Raw genomic sequence first — 12,556 nt, forward strand, 5'->3', positions numbered from 1 at the left:
ATAATAGACAAAAGATAAAATGAAAAATGAAAAATGAAACATGAAAAAGATAAATGAAAAAATAAACATGTATAAACATGAAAAAAAAAGTAAAATAAACAAATAAAATAAACAAAAAAAATTAAAATAAATAAATACAATAATAATAATAATACATTTAATTTCTAAGCGCCTTTCAAAACTCTCAATCACGCTTTACCGTCACGGGATTTTTTTTTGGACGGGTGAGCAGCGACAGCCATTCGTGCTAGCGTTCACACTACCCGGAAATGGATATTTAAAGAGCGTGATACGGACATATAAAACATTTATCTCAGAGTTCTCTCTATTTCTCTCTCTCTCTCTTTTTTTTCCTCCCACCTCCTCCAAGCAGCCCCGCCCTTCCTCGTCGGTGCCCCCCACCCCCGATCCCCCCTCACCACCACCACCGCGCACACTAGCGCGCACCACCCATCCGCATCCACACACTTTCCCTCCTCGCTCGTTCGACTTGGAAACTACAGGATTGGAAATTAGGATACTGACGTGTTTTTTTTTTAAATATGGATTCGATATGGTCCTTGCGCATTTGTCGCTGATTCGACTTTTTTATCTTCCATTTTCTTCCGAAGGATTGTTGTGTGCGTGTATGTGAACCTCGGAGCTGTTTTGACGCCCTACATTTCGGCGTCGAATTGGTTGTTTCGAGCGCGCTCCTTGATTCCAAACTGGATGTTTATCCCGGACTCTTTCCCACAAGTCGCCCGCATGACTGAGCTCGGTTGCGGGCACGGAGCGGGCTGCCCACTCGGGAAGAGCCGCGGCTAAAGTTTTGCAAAGGTTGGCCGTTACCATCTCCGGATTGACGATCTGTTTGGATTTAACGCAGCTTCCAGTTAAGACCGAGTGACAGCCTCAAATCATGAAGACCGTTTTTGTTGATGGTAAGTAGTGATTGAAACGTGATTAAAGTTTGCGTATGAATCCTACGTGGTGGATAAGTGACAAACGGGGTTCATTTTGGGGGTCGTTTAATCATTTCTGACGATTTTACGTAGAACTCGCATTTCATTTCGCGATTAATCGTGACTGCAGCATGCGTGTGTGTGTGTGTGTGTGTGTGTGTGTGTGTGTGTGTGATGGCACAACCGAAGCAAGGCGCGCACCTGGAAGCTCTTGCCTCCTTTCTCCCACCGATGATGAAATTTGCAAGCAGTCCACATGGCGGCTCAGTAGCACCGCGCACTGCACGATCCCCCCACCACCCACCTCCATTTTGGTAATTGGTTTTTTTCAGGGTGCCCACTGTAGAGCGGTCTTAATAGAGTGACATGAAATTGACTCTTGCCAGCAGTTTTCGTCCTTGTTGGATTTTTTTTAGCAATTCTAATGATCGTATAAACGGGTTGCCCCCCCCCCCAGTTCAAGTCCCACCGGAAATGGACTAACAATCTCAGTTTTTGGCAGCAAGATGCAAAGTGCATGCTGGGAGGAGGGATGATGCACCTGCCCCTGTGTGCTTGTGTTTTGCTGTTCATAGAGAATATAACATTTTGTACAGTGGCAGCAGCACAACTCGTTTTTTTTCGCTTCCACCTGCTGTTTTTTTCAGACATAGTTCGAGTTTTGTTTATTTTTATTTATTTTTTTTATTGTGACTTGTTCAGTTCTGGTTGCTGGCAGTGAAGTCAAATTATTTCTAAATTCGCAGGAGTAAATTATTCTTTAAAAAATAAAAGAGTACAATTGTTTGTTGTCACTCCCAGTTGAAGTTTGCTGTCAAACTAAGCCCAGAGTAAATCCTTTGGTATAATTTATAATTGCATTTTATTTATTGTTGTATCTATGCATCCATTATTATTGTTATTATTATTATTATTATTAGTAGTAGTAGTAGTAGTAATAGTGGTAGTAGTAGAAGTATTTACTCTGCTAGCTTAATGCTAACACAAAAATACAAAACACCAGACTGGCCAACTAAGCATCAGTGTTACATAGCATTTAAGCAATTATTTTGGAACACAAATGGTGGAGCAGCTTATGTAGACCATCAATATTTTAATTCTCTGTGGTAAAAGAAAAAAAACCAAAACTTTTATAACAATTAATCCACTGATTGATTAAATTGGCCGATGATTATCTTTCAAATATTGGTCAAAATCATCTGCCAATTGGCTGATGAACCTTTCCCCTTTATTTACTCAAATAATGTACGAAAACTGCATGTAATATACACCATGGAAAAAAAGTTCTCGTTGGACTTACAGAATTTTATTTCATTATAGTAATAAATATGATATAAAATGTGTATTATTATACATTATATATATATTTTTCTACACCGTATATGTTCTGAGTAACATCTATCTATCTATCTATCTATCGCCAACATAAAGCGAATCTATCAAATCTATCTATTAAGCTATCTAGCCATCTAGCTATAGCTAGCTAATACTAACAGAAAGCAAATCTAACAATCTAGCTATCTACTCAGGATTGATAGCTTTCGGGAGTAAAAATAAACAAACGAATAATAATAATAATAATTAAAAAATACATTTTTTTTAATTAGAGAAAAGTAAAAATTCAAGCTAGATAGATAGATAGATAGATAGATAGATAGATAGATAGACAGAGAGCTAGCTAGCTAATAGATAACTGATAGATAGATAGATAGATAGATAGATAGATAGATAGATAGATAGATAGATAGATAGATAGATAGATAGATAGATAGATAGATAGATAGATAGATAGATAGAGAGCTAGCTAGCTAATAGATAACTGATAGATAGATAGATAGATAGATAGATAGATAGATAGATAGATAGATAGATAGATAGATAGATAGATAGATAGATAGATAGATAGATAGATAGATAGATAGATAGATAGATAGATAGATAGAGAGCTAGCTGGCTAATAGATAACTGATAGATAGATAGATAGATAGATAGATAGATAGATAGATAGATAGATAGATAGATAGATAGATAGATAGAGAGCTAGCTAGCTAATAGATAACTGATAGATAGATAGATAGATAGATAGATAGATAGATAGATAGATAGATAGATAGATAGATAGATAGATAGATAGATAGATAGATAGATAGATAGATAGATAGATAGATAGATAGAGAGCTAGCTAGCTAATAGATAACTGATAGATAGATAGATAGATAGATAGATAGATAGATAGATAGATAGATAGATAGATAGATAGATAGATAGATAGATAGATAGATAGATAGATAGATAGATAGATAGATAGATAGATAGAGAGCTAGCTAATAGATAGATAGATAGATAGATAGATAGATAGATAGATAGATAGATAGATAGATAGATAGATAGATAGATAGATAGATAGATAGATAGATAGATAGATAGACATTTGTTCATATGGTCCCTATAGAAGGAGCAACTCAACGTCTACTGAACTTTAAAAACGGCAAAAGCGGTTAGATTCTTTCTGCTTTCTTCAATTACTTTCAGACACTCCATATTTGTCAAGAATAATCTCATAATAATAATAATAATCTCATACAGTAGAGTGCAATTTTTAATATTTTCTTGAGGAGGAGGGGAGGTCTTGGAACAGATTAATGCAATTCCCATTCATTTCAATGTGAAAAGATGATTTCAGTGCCTAGAGTCATGAGCATGGACCTCGAACAGAATGAATTTGCATTTTACAATTATATACAACCACAATGCCCCACCGTGAGTCACATACGTGCACACATTAGCATGCACGCACACACACACACACACACACACACACACACACACACACACACACACACACACACACACACACACACACACACACACACGGCAGGCCTTACGCAACACTCTCCCACTCCCCTTCACGTTGCTCATTACGTGGCTAAAACTGCAGGATTACAGGAAGAAAGCCGCAGATTATAGTAGGTCCATCTTTGCATTTCCCATCCTGATAAATCAAAGTGGCACTCCTTCTTGTGCATTCTCTTTGATAAATCACCCCCCCTATGTTATACATATGCATTCGCAGACCCTTTTTTTACTGACAATGCCTCCTACAGACCCCCCCCCCCCGCCCACTTTTTTCCAGCGCTTTGTGGGCGAGATGTAGAGTCAAACTGGGAAGGAGTGGTCGTGCCACATGGGGCAATGTGACACTTGAAAATGGCGTTGTTAGTGGAATAATAAATAATATATTTAAAAAAAAAAGCTTCAGTTGTGGTGTACTGCAGCGCTTTACGAGATAGCTAATATATAGCAAATAGCTAGCTAACTACCTACCGTTAGAGCGTGTTCTACCGGAAACAAATTCCTTGTGTGTTCTACATACTTGGCAATAAAGATGATTCTGATTCTGAGATAGCTAATATATAGCAAATAGATAGCTAGCTAGGTAGCCAGGTAGGTAGCCAGCTCGGTAATAAATAATACAGGAAAGTCTCGTTATATCGATATCGGATATATCGATAGTCCCGGTTATATCGATACTATTTCTATGCACGCACGGAGAAAATTACATGCAAACAGGGTCGGATATATCGATAGTCCCGGTTATATCGATATTTTTTCGGACTCCCTTGAATATCGATATAACGAGACTTTACTGTACTACTACTACTACTAATAATAATAATAATAATACATTTCATTTCCAAGCGCCTTTCAAAACTCTCAAGGTCACTTTACAGTCACAGGATCGGTTTCTCTGCGTGGCAGAAGCGGCAACCACATGCACCAGCGTTCACTCAACCCGGAAGTAACTCAAATAGATAGAAAGCTAGCCAGCTAGCTAACAGATAGCCAGCTAGACAGTTAGCTAACTAGCTAGATAGCCATATAGCTAATAAATAGCGAGCTACATAGCTAGCTAGACAGAGAGCTCAAATATACCAAATGGATAGCAAATAGATAGCCAGCTAGGCAGCTAGCTAATAGATAGCAAATATATTGCCAGCTAGGTAGTTAGCTAATAGATAGAAAACGAATAGCAAATAGAGAGCTAGCTAGGTAGCCAGACAGATAGCTAATAGAAAGCAAATAGATAGCAAAAGGATAGCCAGCTACAAAGATAGCTAGACAGCTAGCTAAAAGATAGCAAATGGATAGCAAATAAATAGCCAGCTAGGCAGCTAGCTAATAGATAGCAAATATATTACCAGCTAGGTAGTTAGCTAATAGATAGAAAATGAATAGCAAATAGAGAGCTAGCTAGGTAGCCAGACAGATAGGTAATAGAAAGAAAATAAATAGCAAAAACGATAGCCAGCTACATAGCTAGGTAGACAGATAGCTAAAAGATAGCAAATGGATAGCAAATAGATAGCCAGCTAGCTAATCGATAGCAAATATATTGCCAGCTAGGTAGTTAGCTAATAGATAGAAAACGAATAGCAAATAGAGAGCTAGCTAGGTAGCCAGACAGATAGCTAATAGAAAGCAAATAGATTGCAAAATGATAGCCAGCTACAAAGATAGCTAGACAGCTAGCTAAAAGATAGCAAATAGATAGACAGCTAGACAGCTAGCTTCGATAGTAAATGAATAGCAAATAGATAGCTAACTAGGTAGCCAGACAGATAGCTAATAGAAAGCAAATAGATAGCAAAAGGATAGCCAGCTAGGTAGCTAGCTAATAGATTTATTGAATACAAAGGCAATAATAATAAAAATACATTTCATTTCTAAGCGCCTTTCAAAACTCGCAGGCTCACTTTATCCTTAACTCAAAAACGTTGCTGATATCAAAACCAAAGCGTCGCAAGGGTGCCATCTGTTCGTCATCATCGTTGTTTAACTCATTCACTGCCAGACGATGTGCAAAAATGTGTGCACTCCAGTGCCAGGGTTTTTGTCATTTTCACTCAAATTGTAGAACCCACAGAATATTGAGTTTTAGGACCACATACACATTCAATGCAGCTGAAGAAACCTTAGACTGCAGTAAATGAGTTAATTTCTTTAGCCAATCAGAATCGGATTAATGCCTGAGTGGCAAAACTCAGGGTGTTCCCCCCCCCCCTTTTTTTTTGGGACCAAAGTGAATGGCTAAAACCATTCCAGTGGACCTGAACGCTTTCCCTTTCAGCGCTTAAAAAGCAGTGAAAAAGTCAGGCTTATTGTCTCTCTTTAATGAGTTAACCGTTTGTTTGGTGTGCCAGTGCCAAAAAAAGCAGTGGCCTATTTTTAGGCTGAAATAGGCCACAGGATGCAGCATCTGAGGTGGAGAGATAATTGTCGGCGATTTAACACGCCAAAAAGAAAAAAAAAAACACAACCAGGATGGGGTTGCAGATCGAATAACAATGGCTGATTTGCATGGGATCAAACACGCTGCCTTAAACTGCCAATGAAAGGCGACGTCTTCCGCAACCCTGAGCGGAAACGTGAAATTGATCCGTCGGCGTGTTTTGGGTGCGCAGAAAGAGCACAAAAGGGGGACAACGGAGGAGTGGGGGGGGGGGGTCATTCAAATCCACGTTTGATGCCAGTCAGGAAATTGGAACGCTTGACGTTTATCGTGTATTTGTTTTGACGAGTCATCGGCTACACCATTGATATATCAGAGCCAAGAGAACAAACAGTTCTGTTCAACGCCGCCGACTTATCGATCACGCTGCCAAGTACTAAGATTTCTGGTTTTAATATCCACTCCTTGTGGCAGTTAGTCGAGCGAGGCCCGAAATCTCGGCGGATTTCATGAGCGCTAGCTAGTTGTGCTATGTGGATCACTTCGACGCACCTGGTCCGATTGCCGATTCCGACGTTTGGTTTTGCGGTTTTACTTTAACGGCCAGTGTTTCAATGAATTCAGCGCTCTGTTCCATTTATTTATGTATTTATTTATTTATTTATTTATTTATTCACTATTTATTTTTATGTATTGAATTTTGCATTCTATGCATTTATTTATGTATGTATGTATTTATTTATTATTATTATTCATTATGTATTTATTATTTATTTGTTTATTTGTGTATTTATTTTTCATTTGTTTATGTATTTATCTTTATGTATTATTCATTACTTATTCATGTATTTATTTATGATTCATTATATATTGTGTTTTGAATTTTTTATTGTATTTATTTTTCATTAATTTGATCATTCATATATGCATTTTTCTATTTATTTATTATTTATTATTCATTATTTAGCTTTATATTTTTATTTATGTATTTATTTTCATGATTTATTTTATGTATTTATGTATTATTCATTACTTATTTAGGTATTTATTTATTATTCATTATTTATTTTTTATGTATTGAATGTATTTATTCTTCATTCATTTATATGTGTATTTTTCTATCTTTCCATTTATTTATTATTTATTTGTATTTATTTATTCATGTATTGATTTGTCATTTATTTATGTATTTATTTTCATTACTTATCTTTTTGTATTTATGTATTATTCATTATTTATTTATGTTTTATTCATTATTCTTCTTCTTATTATTTTTTTTTATGTATTGAATTTTGTATTGTATGTATTCATTTATACATGTATTTTTGTATCTTTCTATTTATTTATTTATTTATTTTTCATTTTTTATGTGTTTACGTATTTTTTATGTATTATTAATCTTTATGTATTCGGGTATTAGTAATTATTTATATGTATTTTCTATCTATTTATTTATTTATTCTTCATTCATTGATATCTGCTAATATATTTAATTATATATTTAATCTATGTACGTATTAGAGTAAAGGTCTAACTATCAACTATTTATTCATATTTATTTATTTATTTTGTATCAATTTATTTGGCATTTATTTATTTGTCATTCATTCATTTAAATATGTGTTTATTTATTGATTTATCTATCTAAAAAAACATGCAGGGCCGACAAATTACAATGAAAAACAATGGTAACATTCAACCAGAAAAACTGCGAAACAAAGCAAAAAAAAGGCTTGTAAAGGAAATGCATTGCATACTAAACAAGAAATAAGAATTTCTTACCTGAAAACATGTCGAGAAGCGACGAGGTTAAAGCATCACGAGTGTGGAGGAATAATCAAGCATTTTGTAGAAACAACTTGAAAATGGGGGCCAATAATCCAACAGTCTGTTGTCGGTGTCACTTTTAAAGGCGGCCGGATAACGACAATGATTCATGACAGGTTCCGCTCCGGATGGGAACGCCCTCCAATCCTGACAAACACAGAAAAAACAACACCATGCATGACAAATACCGCAACTGCATAACAGGCAGAACAGATTCTGAGCTATATGCACGTGGTTTTTTTTCCGGGTAATCCGTTTTACCTATTAGATTCCAAAAACCCACACGGCAGGTTAACTCATTCACTACCATTCACAAATCGTAGAGTGCCATTTATGTTCCGGTTTTGTTTTTTTTATAAAAAATAAAAATAAAAATAAAAATAAAAATAAAATACACAAATACAAACACAAAAATAAAATAAATAAAAATAAAAAGAAACATAAATAAAAAAAAAAAAAATAAAAAAAAAAAAAATACAATAAATAAATAAATAAATAAATAAAAAATAAAAAAATAAAAAATAAAAAATAAAAAATAAAAAATTCAAATTCAAATTCAAATTCAAATTCAAATTCAAATTCAAATTCAAATACAGTAAAGTCTCGTTATATCGATATCGGATATATATATATATATAGTCCCGGTTATATCGATACTATTTCTATGCACACACTGCGAAAATTACATGCAAACAAGGTCGGATATATCGATAGTCCCGGTTATATCGATATTTTTTCGGACTCCCTTGAATATCGATATAACGAGACTTTACTGTAATAAAATACACAAATACAAAAATACAAACACAAAAATAAAATAAATAAAAATACAAAGAAAAATAAATAAATAAAATAATAAAAAAAAAAATTACAAAAAAAAATAAAATAAAAAAAAATAAAAAATAACATTCAAGTGACAATGACAAAAACCTAGCACTGAACTGTGAATGAGCTAATAGTTTTTCGACTTCTTTCTTTCCTTTCCTCTTCCTTCCATAACTTTGCTGCTGTGTTACTTCTGGGTATCCGGGTAGAGTGAACGCTGGCGCGAATGGCTGCCGCTGCTCACCCGCACAAAAAAAAAGTTCTTATCCCGTGACTGTAAAGTGTCCTTGAAAGTTTTGATAGGCGCTTAGAAATTATTTTTTTTTATTACTATTATTATTTTGTATTATTATTTGCTATCTATTAGCTATCTGGCTGTCTACCTAGCTATCCACTATCTAGCTGGATGGCTATCTAGCTAGGTATCTGTTGGTTATCGATTGGCTAGCTAGCTAGCTTTCTATCCATTTGAGTTACTTCCGGGTTGAGTGAACGCTGGCGCATGTAGCTGCCGCTGCTCACCCACAGAAAAACTGATCCTACGACTGTAAAGTGACCTTGAGAGTTTTGAAAGGCGCTTATGAATGAAATGTATTATTATTATTATTATTATTATTATTATTATTATTATTATTACTGTATCTCTTAGCTAGCTAGCTTTCTATCTATTTGAGTTACTTATTATTATTATTATTATTATTATTATTATTATTATTATTATTATTATTATTATTATTATTATTATTGAACAGTTAAAAATACCTCCTGTATGTGTCTTTGCTGACTCCTGACTTGAAGATGGCACCGGTCGCTGATTGAATATGATGCATCGTTGCCATTGGCGGGTCGGATTTGCCGTCTCATGGTAGATTTCTTGGTCTGTTTACCGAAATCTACAGTGACGCCGTATGGTAATCCTTTTAAAGGTCCTTACGCGTGACAGAGCGGGTCAAGCCTCTAAGTGTGCCTGAGCGCAGCCTTTTCAAAGTGCAAGCATAGAATGCGCATCGACAACAGAGCCGATGCTACACGGCGGCGCTTTTGAACGTACGCAAACAAATCGGCGTGGCGCCACTTTGTGTCCGTTTCTCTGTCTCGCTTGCGCTTTCACGGAAGTCGCGCGAGTTCCGTGCGAACATGCGCCGCCGCCGCCCCCCGTACACGCCGACGACACTGATTACGCCGCAGTGAAGTAGGCTGACTGATGCCCTGGTAAATTGTTAATCAGACGGAGGCAGAAGCGCTTCTTAAATTAGAAACGCGGGTGGAGTGTGTGTCAAAGTAGGCCCGAGCAGATTTGAACAAGCGGCGGAGACACGTTGATTGATAAATGAGTGGATTGACGGGAGAAAAATTGGCTTGGTTTTTGTTCTTTTCCGCTCATGTAAGTTGCATAATTGCGCGGTTGCTTGTTGCTAGGCAGAATTCAGAAACGCACATATGTATTGTATTGTAAGATCACTATACAGTGAGACCTCAACTTACAAACACCTTATCTTACAAACTTTTCGTCTTACAATCGTCAAATTTATGAAAATTAAACCTTATAATAAGCACTATTTTCATAATACACACCCACCACGGCTGGCGGAGTGATCTTTGGCGGAAGCACACGACCGAACAGCACCAGAGGTTAAGTTACCAACAGTCCTTATGGAAGGTGACTCTCCTTCCATAAGCCATCAACGACCATCAAAAAGGTAAATAAAACTTTATTTTACAGCACAGTTTATTTCTTTAATTACAGTCCTCGTGTAATGTGCCTCTCTTTCCAAACAGCAATTCCCTTTGACCTTCGGCCTCCAACGCCATTCCATCAAGCCATAAATGACCATCACAAATGTAAATAAAGTGACTTTATGATACAATGCAGTGTATTTCTTTCATTGCAATACAATAGCACATTTATTATACATAGAATAAGGTATGTTGTGTGTACTTTTAAGGCTTATTTAGTTGAAAACTATATTTTATGGAAACCCGGGAACGGATTATTCCCATTTTAATGATTTCCTATGGGAATTTTTTTTTTGAGATACACACTTTTCACCTTACACACTCTGTCTGGGAACCAATTAAGTCCGTAAGTTGAGGTCTCACTGTACTGTGTGTGAACAGGAAAGTGTTCACATGTAGCCATCAAGGATAAATGAATGGCTGGCTATTCAATGGGAGGCATGCAGTGTCGTACAGTGAGATGTCATCCGTCGAGTCAATTGCCTTTTCGTTTCTCGCCTGTGCTCTTCTAACTAAATTTTTCAAATGTCTTTGAGACTATTTAGAATGCACCTATCCAAAACAGCAAAGCGTGTCGGAATGTCGTATCTGCTGGAGATGATTGAAATCCCAGTGTATCTAAAGTAAATGCCAAAAGGTCATTGTTAGTTGAGGAGTTTTTTTTTTTTTAATAAAATATTGGCATTAGACTTTCAACCAAGGAGCTGGAATTACACTCTTCTGACCTTTATGAAGGTCAATAGAAAAAAAAAATATTTCCCAAAATGGTAAAAGATTCTTTCATGGTCTATTCCACCAGACTTGCCTTAAAGGACAACCGACACCATTTTTTTTTGTTTCCTAACTGACATCTGAAAAACGTTTTATAGCATCTGAAATACCCAACACACACAGGCTGATATTTTTAGTCAAATCCAAAACACCAATAAAAATGACTGGACTTCATTGTAGCGCCCAGAAAATGCACAAGATGGCGCACAAGCTCCGTTGGAAATGGGTTGATTTGTCAGCTGGGAATTTGTGTCCACTTCTATATGGTGTTACCGCAATTGGTAGTCTTGGTGCGACACACAACGATTCACCATTGCGTTATTTATCCGTTTTTACTTCTAATTTCGCCATCAACACGGATCAACACAATGTTTTCAGACCAAACAAAGTACCCAAAATGCATTGTGTGTCGCTTAATCGGTCAGGGTCGTTCCTGACGTGACGTGACGTCAGGCATCGTCATCCACTCGAAAACAAGACTTCCTGAATATTCACCGCCAGTCTTAAAATGTAAAATATAGCTACAGTAAAGTCTCGTTATATCGATATTCTCGGGAGTCGGAAAAAATATCGATATACAGTAAAGCCTCGTTATATCGATATTGGATATATCGATAGTCCCGGTTATATCGATACTATTTCTATGCACGCACGGAGAAAATTACATGCAAACAGGGTCGGATATATCGATAGTCCCGGTTATATCGATATTTTTTCGGACTCCCTTGAATATCGATATAATGAGACTTTACTGTATCTGATCCTGCGGCATTTAAGTTTTCTCCTTGCGTACATAGAAATAGTATCGTAATAAGCAGTACTATCAATATAACCAATATCGATATAATGAGACTTTACTGTATATGCGGTGGAATCTTTGTAAAATGCGCTCAGTAGAAGTCATTAGAAGTCATTTTACAAATTATTGACACAACTTGGCCGGAGGTGTCAGTTGTCCTTTAAAAATGTCGCATCTATATCATGTTATTTTCAAACCTACCAAATCCGTTTCCTCCTTATGAATCAGAATTTTGACCAAGACTAAGACGATCAGATCTTTCGCCTTTAGATCCCTTTAGATTCAATGCCATTTAAATAGCCAACACAGAATGAAGAACAACTTCCTGTCTGCCAGGCTTTCATAAAGACTAATCAATGTCACCAATCACCAACCATTACTGCATTAAAATGTCTGGAAAAGTTCTCAGAGTAACAAACGCCC

The 12,556-nt window shown here is 36.1% G+C and overlaps 1 protein-coding gene and 1 long non-coding RNA gene across 2 annotated transcripts in view; one reads left to right on the forward strand and one right to left on the reverse strand.

Annotated features, from left to right (window-relative positions):
* Positions 1-8,296, reverse strand: part of LOC148898742 (uncharacterized) — an 87,179-nt gene extending 78,883 nt beyond the window's left edge. The window contains exon 1 of the long non-coding RNA XR_016114629.1: positions 7,957-8,296. This is a non-coding gene — a long non-coding RNA (uncharacterized LOC148898742). The remainder of the gene's footprint in view (positions 1-7,956) is intronic.
* rtn4r (reticulon 4 receptor) overlaps positions 443-12,556 on the forward strand; it is a 52,918-nt gene continuing 40,804 nt past the window's right edge. Inside the window, exon 1 of the mRNA XM_088993580.1 lies at positions 443-923. Coding sequence (XP_088849706.1) covers positions 902-923 — 22 coding nt within the window. The 5' untranslated portion in view covers positions 443-901. The remainder of the gene's footprint in view (positions 924-12,556) is intronic.

The sequence above is a fragment of the Hippocampus bargibanti genome, linkage group LG04 (genome assembly GCF_051943395.1).
Source record: "Hippocampus bargibanti isolate YZ-2025 linkage group LG04, ASM5194339v1, whole genome shotgun sequence".
Classification (NCBI taxonomy): Eukaryota; Metazoa; Chordata; class Actinopteri; order Syngnathiformes; family Syngnathidae; genus Hippocampus; species Hippocampus bargibanti.